At 43.2% G+C, this 16,140-nt stretch overlaps 1 protein-coding gene across 2 annotated transcripts in view; it reads left to right on the top strand.

The window, feature by feature from the left end:
- LOC111968575 (serine protease 27-like) overlaps positions 1–7,692 on the top strand; it is a 25,547-nt gene extending 17,855 nt beyond the window's left edge. The window contains exons 9-10 of one of the 2 annotated variants that reach the window (XM_023994243.2): positions 6,055–6,152; positions 6,250–7,692. In XM_023994243.2, coding sequence (XP_023850011.1) covers positions 6,055–6,152; positions 6,250–6,552 — 401 coding nt within the window. In that variant the 3' untranslated portion in view covers positions 6,553–7,692. Of the gene's footprint in view, positions 1–6,054; positions 6,153–6,249 lie in introns of those variants that run through there. The other variant, XM_070445136.1, reaches the window with a different exon arrangement.
- The last annotated feature ends 8,448 nt before the right edge of the window (positions 7,693–16,140 follow it).

Here is a 16,140-nt window from a genome sequence, read left to right as displayed (position 1 = left end):
TTACTTTCGGCCTACCCGGAATAAAGCACTAACGTTCAGTTATGGTGCTAAATACGGCTGCTAGAATTTCACTGACTAGAACGCAAGAAATTTGATTCATATTACTTTCAGTGCTAGCTTTGCCCTACGCTGGCGTTCGCTGTTAAGCGCCAAGGGCTGATTTCAAGGTTTTACTGTTAACCTATAAAGCCGTTACATGGGCTTGCTCCTACCTATCTTTCCGAGTTGTTCCTGCCCGTTACATACCTACACAGCTGTACAGACTCAGGCCAACCAAAAGGACGGGCAGGCACTCACCAATGTCCCTAGAATTTCTAAGCAAACAGTAATGGAGGACAGGGCTTTACTCCTATAGATCCTTCCATTTTTATGGAATGGTCTGCCTACCGCCATGTGAGAGACGCCAGAGAACTCGGTCTCAACCGTTTAGGTCTTTTACTGAACGACTTATTCTCTTCAGATAGGTCATTATGTTGAGGGTTAGTCTGGCCCAGAGTGTTGAAGGCTGAACGATGAAGGCGCTCGTGGAGCCAACGAACCGCCTTGCTGTCTCTGCCTGGCCGTCTTCCCTCGCTCCACTGGAAATTCTCTAGCCTCTACACCCATACAGGGGCTGGAGTCACTGGCTTACTGGTTGCTCTCTCCTGCTCCGCTAGGAGGCGGTGCGTCGACTTGCAGTGGGTGTAGTTACTGACGTGCCATTCTTTCCTGTCTGGGTTGGGACTACTCTCCCCCTGGTCTGTGCTGTGGTGGAGAATCTTGCTGGCTATATATACTTGGCCTTTTGTTCAGGGATTTGTAAGAGTGAGTGGCTTAAGATATCCCTCTAGTGGTGCGGGGGCTGTGCTTTGGGCAAAGTGCGGTGGTTATACCTCCTTCCTGTATTCTGCCTGTCCGGTCGGGTATGAGAAGACAAATTACAAAGAAGCCACGATCATGAATCGGATCACGCAACGAGTCCGATGCATATTTTAAATGTGCAGAAGAGAATACATTCAGTAGCGCACCCTAACACAAATCACAAGGTGACGAGTCTATAAAAATCACAAGATATTTAATCATATCAATTAGATTGTCACTGTCCAAATAAAACAAGGAGACTTACGTTGAAAAGCTTACTGACAAGCTCTCTATACGCCCACAAGCAATCTCCAAGACACAGACGTTAAGAAAAATATTAACTAAATAAACTTAAAGTAAAAAATAATTCTAAAAGTAAACACAAGGAAAATACATAACAATAAAGAGGCTATACAGGGTATTACGGTACAGAGTCATATGTGGAGGCTATAACAGGGGCTACTAGGGTAACCGAGTCAAGTGTGAGGCTATATACAGGTAAGCATAAGTACCGGTACAGAGTCAATTGGAGCTATAGACAAGTACGGTACCGGTACAGAGTCAATGTGGAGGTATACTACAGGGCGAGCCAGTACAGAGTCAATCGTCGAGGCAATACAGGTAGCGTACAGGTACAGATCAATGTGGAGGCGTATATACAGGGTACGCGTACGAGTCCAATTGGGGCATATACAGGGGGTACCAGTACCAAGTCAGATGTGTGAGGTACAGGTTGTCGAGGAATTGTGCATGTAGGTTAAACAGAAGATCATTCTTTTTATAACCAGAATTTTTTGAATAGTTGAAACTTCATTTACGTGATTTCTTTCACACCCCATAAAAAACAACACATACATTAGCTAAGAGAACAGCATATGAAATAAAAAATGACCCCAGCCATTAACATTTTTTGATGAGTAGTCATTCACCAGTTATCTACAGGCTTGGAAGTATTCATCCCTGACTACAGTGCATGGATTCATCGATCCCCTTGACTTCTTCCACATTTCGTTACAGCCGATTCTAAAAATGGATGATATGGGTTGTTCTCCCTCATCATTCTAAACACAATACCTAATAACGACAAAGCAAAAACAGTTTTAGAAATTTAGCAAATTTCAAAACAAAATTAAAATGAAATATCACATTTACTAACTATTTCTGCAAAAATGAACCTCCAGCAGCCACAAATGTGCATGTTGTCAGCATATGGTCTTCACAAGGTTGAGATCTCATCTCGGTACCTAATGGTAAGTCAGGGCTACCTCTGGCGAGCACATGGGCTGGCGGCCCCAAAGAAATTGCCACCCCACACCATGTACTGACCCACCGCCAAACCGGTCATGCTGGAGGATGTTCAGCAGCAGACTAGGAAAGCACTCTAGGAAGAGTCTTGGTGTTCCAAACTTCTTCATTAAAAATATGAGACCACTGTGTTCTTGGACCTTCAAGCTGCAGAAATGTTTTTTACCCTTCACAGATGTGCCTCCCAATCTGTCTCGAGCTCTACTATGACAATCCTTACCTCCATGTCTTCGTTTCTGCTCTGACATGCACGTTCAACTGTGGGACCTTATATAGACAGTGTGTTGGCTTTCCAAATCATGTCCAACATTGAATTTACACAGTGGACTCCAATTCAGTTGTAAAACATCTCAAGGATGATCAATGGAAACAGATGCACCTGAGTTCAATTCGAATTATAGGCAAAAGGTTGAAACTTATGTAAATAAAGTATTTCTGTTTTTTAGTTTATTTATACATATTCAACAGTTTCAAAAAAAATGTTTAATTTAATCTATTATAAAAAAAAATAAGGCTGTGTCTTTTGACACGTATATAAATGAGTCACCCGCAGTGTTTTGTCGTTGTACCCTATGAAGACAGCTTGTCTGTCACACGTTGCACATTAAAAATTTTTGCATCTGAGCTCCTGAGTGTGCGACTCTCCTTTATTTTTTTAATTGTTCCATCCCTAGCCAGCACCTCCTCCTAAACGGTGTGCGTTGCTCCGCCTCTAAAGAAAAAATAAGGCTGTAACATACCAAAATATGGAGAAAGTAAGGGGTCGGCTGATACTTTCCCGAATGCATTGTACAAAACCACATAGCCTATAAGCTGATACATTAACGTTATACCCCTGATGATGAAGACAATGATTCACCACTGACATGTAGCATCAGCGGAACGGTAATGATGATTTGCATAAAATATCGACTCGTTTACATAGACACAGTATATTTTTTTTCAAATTAAATAGTGTTCACATTTTTGTATCCTAGCATTACTAAAAATCTCTGCACAAACAGACATCAATGGAGACACAGGATGATATTATCTCACATGATCTAGAAATTATTAGGAATGATTACTATAACCAATATTCTGCGTATTGATAACATCGATGGGGCCACCTAGTGGTCTCCTGACCCCGATTGATTAGTCCGTGTAGCCCTTTCAAAGGTGCTTCTACACCTGCATTGCTTGCTGTTTGGTGTTTTAGGCTGGGTTTCTGTACAGCACTTCGAGATATTAGCTGATGTACGAAGGGCTATATAAAATAAACTTGATTTGATCATGTGCTTACTGGAGCCACTTCTTCTTGTTTTTAGCTGATAGGAGTGAAACCTGGTATGGTCGTTTGCTGCAATCGCCCATCCGTGACAAGGACAGACGCGTTGTGCGTTCCGAGATGCCGTTCTGCACATTACTGTTGTACTGCGCCGTTATATGCCTGTTTGTGGCCTGCCTGTTAGCTTACACGATTCTTGCCATTCTCCTTCGACCTCTCTTATCCACAAGCTGTTTTCACCCACAGGACTGCCACTGACTGGATGTTTTTTGTTTGTCGCACCATTCTTGATAAACCCTAGACACTGTCGTGTGTGAAAAGCCAAGGAGGCCGGCCATTTCTGATATATTGGAACCGGCGCACCGACGATCATTCCACGCTCAGTCCCTTAGGTCATTCGATTTGTCCATTCTAATGTTGAATTGAACAGTAGCACTGCCTCTGCCTGTCTGCCTTCTTTAAATAGCAAGCCACGGTCATGTGACTCACTGTCTGAAGGAGCAAAACATTTTCGTGAATGGGGTGGTGTACCTAATAAACTGGCCACTGAGTGTACAGTAAATTCATATGCTGTAATATATCACTGGATTCACTATTAGCAATTGTAGTTTTTCAATACAATTCAACAATAAATTGCTGTATATTTAATGCAGCATACTGTAAATGATGGTGCGTTGCATCCAGGTCTTGGACCCTCCACGTCACTTGCGGTGTCCCACAAAGATCTATTCTTGGACCCATGCTGCTCATCCTGTACATGGTCGTTTCATTAGCCGGAATGGAATCTCATTCCACTGCTATGCTGATGACACCCAGCTGTATGTAAAAACTACCCCAAGTCCGTCTGATGCATATGCCTGTCAGAACACCTGCCATGAAGAGATAAGTGCATGGATGAAGCAAAACGTCCTTCAACTGAACAGCAGAAAAACCGAGGCCCTGCTTGTTGGTACCCCCCACCAGGTCCACGATTCATCAATAGCAGGACAGAACCTCCCTCTCTGCCCCTCAGTTTCCAATCTGGGTGCAAAACTTGATTCCTCCCTGACCTTTGGCAGCTACGTCAAAGAACTGTGTAAAGTGCCATTCTATCACTTCAAGAACATTGCCAAACTCCGTCCCATCCTGACTCAGTCTGATGCAGAAAAGCACATCCATGCCTTTATCTCCTCAAGCCTGGACTACTGCAACACACTCTTCATTGTGATCCCTGGCAGGAGTCTCCAGAAGCTCCAATACATCCAGAACAGCACTGTCAGGATCCTGGTGAGAGTGCGGTAACATTACCCCCATCCTGGCATCTCTGCACTGGCTCCCCGTCTCATTACGGATTTAATTAAAAACCCTCTTGCTGACTTTCCAGCGTAGTCATGGATATCCCACTCCTTATCTCAAATACCATAACCCCACCCGCACCCTCAGGTCAAGCGATGGCCTGCTCCTCCACGCCCCCAGGACCAAGCTCTGCTCCTTGGGGGAATCGGGCTTTCAGCTCGACCATCCCGAGCGTCTAGAATACCCTCCTGGACCACCTGAAGGCACCACTGACTGAGCTCCTTTGTTTAGGAAGGTCATTCTGTTGATAGCTGTGCTCCTTGGTGTCCTTGTCCCTTGTAGCGTCAGCTGGGTTCTTTGTACCAGTTGCCCTGTCATTTAGTTCTTTATTTTAAGGCAATTTGAGATTATTCTGTATAATGAAAAGCACTTTACAAAGGTAATAAATATTATTCATTGCTGGAGGGGAATGAATCACTGTCTCATGAACATATTTTAAGGCGTGCCTTGTAAGTGGCTATAATTGTTTCACCCATTAGTGAGAGTCCTGTACTAATTTAAGTGATGTGGTAGTAGTTCCCTAACAATTTAAATGTATATAGAGGACAGATCAGAGTGACAGCAGGTCTTAAACCTTTAATGGCTGAATATTTAACCACATCCATTTGATCTGTTTTGCCCTGTAATCAGTCAATTTGGAAGCCTTTGTTTAGGCCTCTGGGTCTTATTTAATATGCTGTAATATACAAATGCCTAGCAGCCAATCTGCTTACTCTAATCCATTGTAATTACAGTAAAATACTGTAAAAATGACTTTCCTACAGTTTATTTACAGTTCCTTACAGTATTGTACTGTGTTTTATTGCTTTGACGTTTTAGTAATTTACAGGAAGCTGGCATCAAGTTACCGTGAATATCTCAGTAATGTATCATTATAAGATATCTTGTTGTAATTAGAATTATTTTAAAGACCAGTATATCCTTAACTACAACAACATTTTCAGTAATGGTTAGAGAAATGTTTACATGCTATGACTGATGTTTTTTTTTAGTCAACCTTGGTTGACTGCACCGACTAAGTTGATAAGGGCAAGAGCGCCACTAAGTGACTAAAATGAAAACCTGCAAATAACACTGGGTAATATGCAGTAACTATAATTGGTACTGTAAATTAGATTTAAGTAAAAAATTTGGTACCGTTAAATGGATTACAGTAGCTGTACTGTAAAATAAATTATAGTACCTTTCTGGCCAATTGCTGCCAGTAAGTTTCTGTTCATTTTACAGGAAATGTTTTAGTGTAGGGATTGTTTCCGGACAGGACCGTGGGGGTATGATAAGTAATAAACCCATCTCTTTATCCTTAGCTGAGGAAGTTCTGCAGGAGTTCCAGACCTCTGTGGTGGAATGTGTGAATGTTTCATCTACGGACAACATTTGCACCGGAGCTGTGACACTACTGCAGGTTTAGTACAGATCTGTCTTACTATTTAGCTTGCAACATGTTGTTATAAGCACATACCATTATATCCATATTAACCCTAGTGTACTTCTCCCCACAGGGTAATGCCGGTGTTCCTTTGATGTGTAAGCATGGCAACTCATGGTTCCAGACTGCTGTGTTGACTGTCGACAGCAGCAGCAACACCACTAGCAATAACAGCACCAACAAAGCACGTTGGAGCAGGGGTCCCCACAGCTCCCCTATCCAAGTCTTCACCAAAACCTCCCACTTCCAAAACTTCCTGGCTGCCAATTTGGGAACATTCCTATCCCCTGCCACCTCAGCTGGTGGCAGCAGTGGAGCTTCCCTGGCCCACTCCTCTCTCCTCCTCTCCTCTGTCCTACTGTTGGGTTGGTACTAAGAAATTCCACGGCTACCATTGACAAGCCCTCTCTAACCTCCAACCAATTAAAAGTATATTTTTCAAGCCATTAATCAATTTGTCAGTGACTGGCAGTGTGTCAAAGCCAGGATTCTAGTTTTGAACTCAGGGAGCCTTAATTTCCAACTTCGTCTTTCTTTACTATTTTTGCCGTCAATGTTTGTATCAGTAGCATTTTCTGGATACTATTTTGTTATGACACTTACAACATTGCTGTTTGAGACGCAATATGCAAGCTTTTCTGTTAACTGCCTGGGTATGTGTAACATTGTTACATGAAAATATCCAGATACCATGTAACATAATAATGTTGCTGCAAATAATGTTTTCAGAGTTGACCCTTTCTAGCCTGAGCGGAATGTTCCATTTCTTGCAGGATCAAGACTTCTGCGTATATTAATGGGTATACTTTGCTGGTGTAAAACCATATATGAAAACATGATAGGCATTTTGAAAGCTGAGAAACAGCCCCTTGAAATGATATGACATACAATAGCATCCCATCAATTTTAATCAGTCAAGAAATAACCTATGAAAATATGCTTTTCCCCAAACAACTGCCATTACCACAACTTTTTAATGAAGAAAGAGAGCATATTGTCTTTGTTAAGTGTTGAACATTTGAAATCAGAATAGAAATACCTTTTACTGTGACTGTTATTTTGAAAAACTTCTATGGAATATTCCTTGATCAGACACTTTCTTATCTGGATAGTAAATAAATAAAAAAATTCTGCATCAAATTACAAATAGCATTTAGTCTTACATGATAAGGAAATAAATAAACAAGTAATATAATATTAATAAAACAACCTTATTCTTTCAATGTTATGGGGAATACATTGTCTGTCGTAGCCATAACATTCACCTCAGTGATTTTACTATAAAGATTTATCTGGAATTACAGTGCCTATAGAAAGTCTACACTCCCTTGAACTTTTTCAACATTTTGTTGTGAGAAAATAAGTATATATTAAAAATACAAAACTGGATAAGTCTCCATCCCCCTGATTTAATACTTGGTGGAAGCACCTTTGGAAGCAATTTCAGCTGTGAGTGCTGAAATAAGTTTCTACCAACTTCGAATTTAGAACTCTTGACTTTTTCCACATTGTGTTACATTACAGCCTTATTGTAAAATTCATTAAATTCCTCAATCTATACACAATAACCCATAATGACATTGATCCCATTGATCATCCTTTTGATGTTCCTACAACTGGATTGGAGTCCACCTGTGATAAATTCAATGGATTGGACATGATTTAGAAAGCCACACATCTGTCTATATAAGGTCCCACAGTTGACAGTGCATGTCAGAGCAGAAACGAAGCCATGAGGTCCAAGGAATTGTCAGTAGAGCTCAGAGACAGGATTGTGTGGAGGCACAGGTCTGTGGAAGGGTACCAAAACATTTCTGCAGCATTGAAGGTCCAAGAACACAGTGGTCTCATTTTTAAAATGGAAGAAGTTTGGAACCACCAAGACTCTTCCTAGAGCTGGCCGCCCGGCCAAACTGAGCAATCGGGGGAGTAGGGCCGTGGTCAGGGAGGTGACCAAGAACCCAATGGTCACTCTGACAGAGCTCCAGAGTTCCTCTGTGGAGATGGTTGTCCTTCTGAAAGGTTCTCCCATCTCTGCTGCACTCCACCAATCAGGCCTTTATGGTAGAGTGGCCAGACGGAAGCCACTCCTCAGTAAAGGGCACGACAGCCCGCTTGGAGTTTGCCAAAAGGCACCTAAAGGACTCGGACCGTGAGAAACAAGATTCTCTGGTCTGATGAAACCAAGATTGAACACTTTGGCCTGAATGCCAAGCATCACGTCTGGAGGAAACCAGGCACCATCTCTACGGTGAAGCATGGTGGCGGCAGCATCATGCTGTGGGGATCTTTTTCAGCAACAGGAACTCAGAGACTAGTCAGAATCGAGGGAAAGATGAACGGAGCAAAGTAGAGAGAGATCCTTGATGAAAACCTGCTCCAGAGCGCTCAGGACCTCAGACTGGGGGGCGATGATTCATCTTCCAACAGGACAACGACCCTAAGCACACAGCCAAGACAACGCAGGAGTGGCTTTGGCACAAGTCTCCGAATGTGCTTGAGTGGCCCAGCCAGAGTCCGGACTTGAACCCGTTTGAACATCTCTGGAGAGACCTGAAAATAGCTGTGGAGCGTCGCTCCCCATTCAACCTGACAGAGCTTGAGAGGATCTGCAGAGAAGAATGGGAGAAATTCCCCAAATACAGGTGTGCCAAGCTTGTAGCATCATACCCAAGAAGACTCGAGGTGGTAATCGCTGCCAACGCTGCTTCAGCAAAGTACTGAGTAAAGGGTCTGAATACTTATGATATATATTTTTCTGATATTTCAGTATTTTCTTTCTTCACATTTACAAACATTTCTAAAAACCTGTTTTTGGTTTGTCATTATGTGGTAGTGTGTGTAGATTGATGAGGAAAAACAATTGAAACCATTTTAGAATTAGGCTGTAACGTAACAATGTGGAAAAAGTCAAGAGGTCTGAAAATTTTCCAAATGCACTGCAGATTTGGCAATATATGAACATTCTTCTTTACAAAACTGTTCAAGTTAGGTCAAGTTCCTTGGGGAGTGGATGGACAGCAACCTTCAAGAAATGTCACACCTTGTTAATTGGACATTTATCTTTTTATTCCTTAGCCATTCCACTGTAGCTTTGGCTGTGTGCTTCGGGCTGTGTGCTTCATTGTCATGCTGAAAGGTGAACTTCCGTTCCAGTTTCAGCTTTCTTGCAGAGGGCAGCAGGTTTTCCTCAAGGACTTTCATGTACATTGCTTTTTTCATTTTCTCTTCTATCCTGATTAGTTTCCCATTCCCTGACAATGAGAAACATCCCCAGACCATTATTCCTTCTCCACCAAACGTGACATTTGGCACTTTGCATTGAGGCAGATATCATTCTCCTGGCATCCGCCAAACCCAGATTTGTCCGTCGGACTGCTAGATGGTGAAGCGTGATTCATTACTCCAGAGTCCAATGGCGGCGAGCTTTACACCACTCGAGCTGACGCTTGGCATTGCGCATGGTGATCTGAGGCTTGTGTGCGGCTGCTCGGCCATGAAAACCCATTTCATGAAGCTCCAGACGAACAGTTCTTGTGCTGACGTTGCTTCCAGAGGCAGTTTGGAACTGAGTAAGTGTTGCAACAGAGGACAGAGGATTTTTACGCCCTATGTACTTCAGCACTCCGCGGTTCTGTTCTGTGAGCTTGTGCGGCCTACCACGGAGTTGTTGCTCCTAGATGTTTCCACTTCACAATAGCAGCACTTACAGTTGACCGGGGCAGCTCTAGCAGGGCAGAAATTTGACGAATTTACTTGTTGGAAGGGTGCCATGTTCAGAGTCACTGAGCTCTTCAGTAAGGCCGTTCTACTACCAATGTTTGTCTATGAATATTGCATGGCTGTGTGCTCGATTTTATACACCTGTCCGCAACGGGTGTGGCTGAAATAGCAAAATATTTACATTACATTTACATTTAAGTCATTTAGCAGACGCTCTTATCCAGAGCGACTTACAAATTGGTGCATTCACCTTATGATATCCAGTGGAAGCAACACTTACAATAGTGCATCTAACTCTTTTAAGGGGGGGTTAGAAGGATTACTTTATCCTATCCTAGGTATTCCTTAAAGAGGTGGGGTTTCAGGTGTCTCCGGAAGGTGGTGATTGACTCCGCTGACCTGGCGTCGTGAGGGAGTTTGTTCCACCATTAGGGTGCCAGAGCAGCGAACAGTTTTGACTGGGCTGAGCGGGAACTGTACTTCCTCAGAGGTAGGGGCGAGCAGGCCAGAGGTGGATGAACGCAGTGCCCTTGTTTGGTGTAGGGCCTGATCAGAGCCTGAAGGTACGGAGGTGCCGTTCCCCTCACAGCTCCGTAGGCAAGCACCATGGTCTTGTAGCGGATGCGAGCTTCAACTGGAAGCCAGTGGAGAGAGCGGAGGAGCGGGGTGACGTGAAGAACTTGGGAAAGTTGAACACCAGACGGGCTGCGGCGTTCTGGATGAGTTGTAGGGTTTAATGGCACAGGCAGGGAGCCCAGCCAACAGCGAGTTGCAGTAATCCAGACGGGAGATGACAAGTGCTGGATTAGGACCTGCGCCGCTTCCTGCGTGAGGCAGGGTCGTACTCTGCGAATGTTGTAGAGCATGAACCTACAGGAACGGGTCACCGCCTTGATGTTAGTTGAGAACGACAGGGTGTTGTCCAGGATCACGCCAAGGTTCTTAGCACTCTGGAGGGACACATGGAGTTGTCAACCGTGATGGCGAGATCATGGAACGGGCAGTCCTTCCCCGGGAGGAAGAGCAGCTCCGTCTTGCCGAGGTTCAGCTTGAGGTGGTGATCCGTCATCCACGAATATGTCTGCAGACATGCAGATGCGATTCACCACCTGGTTATCAGAGGGGGAAAGGAGAAGATTAATTGTGTCGTCTGCATAGCAATGATAGGAGAGACCATGTGAGGATATGACAGAGCCACGTGACTTGGTGTATAGGGAATAGGAGAGGCGTAGAACAGAGCCCTGGGGGACACCAGTGGTGAGAGCACGTGGTGCGGAGACAGATTCTCGCCACGCCACCTGGTAGGAGCGACCTGTCAAGTAGGACGCAATCCAAGCGTGGGGCTGCCGGAGATGCCCAGCTCGGAGGGGTGGAGAGGAGGATCTGATGGTTCACAGTATCAAAGGCAGCCGATAGGTCTAGAAGGATGAGAGCAGAGGAGAGAGGTTAGCTTTAGCAGTGCGGAGCGCCTCCGTGACACAGAGAAGAGCAGTCTCAGTTGAATGACTAGTCTTGAAACCTGACTGATTTGGATCAAGAAGGTATTCTAGAGAAGATAGCAGGAGAGCTGGCCAAGAGAGGCACATTCAAGAGTTTTGGGAGAAAAGAAAGAAGGGATACTGGTCTGTAGTTGTTGACATCGGAGGGATCGAGTGTAGTTTTTTCAGAAGGGTGCAACTCTCGCTCTCTTGAAGACGGGAAGGGACGTAGCCAGCGGTCAAGGATGAGTTGATGAGCGAGGTGGGTAAGGGAGAAGGTCTCCGGAAATGGTCTGGAGAAGAGAGGAGGGGATAGGGTCAAGCGGCAGGTTGTTGGCGGCCGGCCATCACAAGACGCGAGATTTCATCTGGAGAGAGAGGGGAGAAAGAGGTCAAAGCACAGGGTAGGGCAGTGTGAGCAGACAGCGGTGTCGTTTGACTTAGCAAACGAGGATCGGGATGTCGTCGACCTTCTTTTCAAAATGGTTGACGAAGTCATCAGCAGAGAGGGAGGAGGGGGGGGAGGATTCAGGAGGGAGGAGAAGTGGCAAAGAGCTTCCTAGGGTTAGAGGCAGATGCTTGGAATTTAGAGTGGTAGAAATTGGCTTTAGCAGCAGAGACAGAAGAGGAGAATGTAGAGAGGAGGGAGTGAAAGGTGCCAGGTCCGCAGGGAGGCGAGTTTTCCTCCATTTCCGCTCGGCTGCCCGGAGCCCTGTTCTGTGAGTCGCAATGAGTCGTCGAGCCACGGAGCAGGAGGGAGGACCGAGCCGGCCTGGAGGATAGGGGACATAGAGAGTCAAAGGATGCAGAAAGGGAGGAGAGGAGGGTTGAGAGGCAGAATCAGGAGATAGGTTGGAGAAGGTTTGAGCAGAGGGAGAGATGATAGGATGGAAGAGGAGAGAGTAGCGGGGGAGAGAGAGCGAAGGTTGGGACGGCGCGATACCATCCGAGTAGGGGCAGTGTGGGAAGTGTTGGATGAGAGCGAGAGGGAAAAGGATACAAGGTAGTGGTCGGAGACTTGGAGGGGAGTTGCAATGAGATTAGTGGAACAGCATCTAGTAAAGATGAGGTCAAGCGTATTGCTGCCTTGTGAGTAGGGGGGAAGGTGAGAGGGTGAGGTCAAAAGAGGAGAGGAGTGGAAAGAAGGGAGGCAGAAGAGGAATGAGTCAAAGGTAGACGTGGGGAGGTTAAAGTCACCAGAACTGTGAGAGGTGAGCCATCCTCAGGAAAGGAACTTATCAGGGCGTCAAGCTCATTGATGAACTCTCCAAGGGAACCTGGAGGGCGATAAATGATAAGGATGTTAAGCTTGAAAGGGCTGGTAACTGTGACAGCATGGAATTCAAAGGAAAAAATACACTAATTTGAAGGGGAGTCTACATACTTTTGTATTATATAGCGTAGTCTAGGAGGGGACGTTGCAGGCCAGCTCAGTGCTGGAATTGGTGGAGCCACCTTCAAGATACTGTGCCTACACAAGGATTAAACAAACAACTAGAGCTAAACTGTTTACTCTAGTATACATAGTCCTTCCTAGATTTACCAGTATATAGCCTTTTGTGTATTTCATTGTTCTTATAAGTTTTTGATAATCGCCAGTGTGCCTGCCTCTTTTTATACAACGTATTTTACGCACCAATGCATATACTGTATTTTCTGCACGCAGCTCTGATAGGTAGCTTTATGCACGTCCTTTGTATAGACAACATTCTTGTGCCGTTGAATTATTTTATTTTTTAAAAGATGAAAATGTACTTTTCATGTTGCCTCTACACTGACGTGATGTATATTGATTTTGTATATAGCCTAGTTATTTAGGCCTACCTGTCATGTGACATTTACTTTTCGGGTTGTCCCCACCTCTATTTCTAGAGACATGTCCACAAAGCTGCCTGAGAAAGATTAGTTGTCGAAACGCGTTGTAGTTATGCGTCCTGATGTACTATGATGACTGCTCCTATATGTATTATTGTGTAAGTATATTGTGTTAATAGTTAACTGAAGTTAATTGCAACGTACTAACCGCTTACTCGTCTGAGCGCGAAGGGTGGCTGCCGTCAAAAGTCCGACAATGAGAACTTAATGGTTTCAGAAGGCACTCTATCCCCGCTCTTTCAAAGAGAAACATTTTTTTATTTAAGTTCGATGCATCGATAGAGCGGTATTTGAACTACGGCTAACTCTGTTCAATCTATAAAGCTGAAGCGTTACAAATTCTGTGATTGAAATATAACGGTCATTTCTGATTGAGCCGATATGCAGCGTTGACAGTGAATGCAGTCTCAATTCATTTCACTAGGCCTGTCCCCCCCTCTCTTCCCTAAATGTTCAATCAATAGCTATTGTTTTAATCTAAGAAAACAGTGAATTATTTACTTTGGCTATTCATATCATTTGGAATAAGAGTAGCTATATTTCCATGTATTGTATATGGCATAAAATATATGGTGTAGTGTAAATGACGGTAGTCTTCCATCTGGTGCTGATGTGACCATGATGATGAAAAATGCACTTTCCTATATGTCCAGCAGTTGGCAGGATGTACATGGTCTGAGTTCCAGAGAACACAAAAACAAAATATCGTATGCCTTCACGTATGACTGATTCAGTTCAGCTGTTTCTTACAAGACTCAATATCATAATTATTTCAAATACTTAATCTTAGCAGAAATGACTCCTTTAAATATATATATATTTTTTTACAATGGAATAATTCATTTTTTCTCCTTCATTTTATACAGGTAATAGGTCTAAATTGGTTACAAACATGGTGCTTTAAAGCTGAGGATTTCACAATGTGTACAGCATAGCAAACCGGTATAACATTCTTAGGAGATCAGATATGGGCAAAACTGTAGCCTCAGTCACAAATGTGTTACATTCTGTAACAACTTCCACAACGTAATAAGACTCAAATCAATAATCAGCATGATCTTTAAAAAAAAAAAAAAAACTTGAAGCAGCATGTACAAGGGCCTTTAAAATCCAGTTCTGTTCTAAGCCAACCAATGTCCACTCAGTTTCAGGGTTATGAGTTTTTTCCAGTTCAATCTAATAAATATGGTAAAAGTTTAAACAGTTTCACACCTAAACAAATTAAATTGTCATTCTAAAGCAAGCCTTATCAAACCCACCTTTCTGGAAGAGACTACTACTCTTGTCAAAATCTTCTGGTTGCAATGTTGGAACCTGCTTTTGGAATCATCATTCCTGATAGACTGCTTTGACCATATGGTCCTCATAAGGATATACATGTCAGTCAAAATACTTTCTGACAGCAATTAATAAAAAAAAAACGATCCCTTTACGGTTACTTTACAGGTACTGTGTCTATAGGCTAGCAAAAAGATCACGGTCCAAAAATGGCACCCTACTCTCTAGTGCACTACTTTTGAAAAGAGCCTCTATGTGCCCCTGTCAATAGTAGTGTAGGGAACAGTAGGGAATAGCGTGCCATTTGGGAACCAATTTGACCTGATATATAGGATAGGATCTTAACTCTGGTCCAGCATGTATTGGTTGTCACTGTGGTTAGGCCTGTTAACAACAGGATGTGTCTCTCTCTGTAGCAGAGGTGGGCCAAATGTCTCACTGGGGTGAAAACAAGCACTGTGCCCAGGATAACTGCTGCCAGTGATACTCTGAACCATTCAGAATCCACTAAACACATCTGTAATACAGCCCTGACACATACCTCCTCACACTAATGAGCATGGTACTTAGTTGAACATACCAAGCACCACTAGTGAACAGGATGACAAAATATGATTAGTGCTTTCCAATGAATGTGTAGGTCTGAATTCTCATGAAATACTTGCTTTTCCTTGCCTCTTTTTGATCATGGCCGTGAACATAGGTGACATTAAAAAGATCTAACCCAATCAAGTTCTTTCAATTTTAGCACTCAAAGGAAAGAAGACAAGGAAAGGAAGCTATTTGTTACCATTGGGATGTTGCCTTCGTGAAGAGGGCCATTGAACACGTCACATGTGTTTCTCCATAAGATGAGTAGAACAGACTACTTCATGGTACTATGATGTCAAAAGAAACTGATACAAACGATGCAAGAAAACATGGCAATTTAAAGATGGTCATTCACAACAAATTCCATCCGTGTTGTTTCCTTCATATATGCAATACATAAAGCCCTTTCAATGCAGATTTCTACACTTAAAAAATATATATGTAAGCACTTTTTTCCCCCAGATATAAAGAAAGCTCGCTGTAAAGGGGTATTTCCTCAACAATAGTTATGGCACTCATTTTAAACACATTCTGTGTGTTTAAATTAGTATGGATCAGCAGCGTTCAGTCTCTGAACGGCTAAATATGTAAATCATCCACTACAAACCAAACCTTTCCACCTAATTTCTCAATCCTTTTTCCATCTCATACACATGAATCTGACTGAAGTAATCAATCAATGGCCATGTCTCAATACCTACCTCCTTACAAACCGCTTTCTGACCTACAGTGCATTCAGAAAGTATTCAGACCCCCATTTGTTGCAGCCTTATTGTAAAATTTATTAAATAATTTTTTTTCTCAATCTACACACAATAACCCATAATGAAAGTGAAAAATTGTTTAGAAATGTTTGCAAATATAGATTGAGGGGAAAAAATCTATTTAATCAATTTTTGAATAAGGCTGTAACGTAACAAAATGTGGAAAAAGTCAAGGGGTCTGAATACTTTGACTCCACCGCATGTCCTTTTTCAATTGAAACGGTCTTATCCCAGAGTCCACCAACCATTTAGGCA

The sequence above is a fragment of the Salvelinus sp. IW2-2015 genome, linkage group LG9 (assembly GCF_002910315.2).
Source record: "Salvelinus sp. IW2-2015 linkage group LG9, ASM291031v2, whole genome shotgun sequence".
Lineage (NCBI taxonomy): Eukaryota > Metazoa > Chordata > Actinopteri > Salmoniformes > Salmonidae > Salvelinus > Salvelinus sp. IW2-2015.
This window is presented reverse-complemented; position numbering and strand designations above follow the sequence as displayed.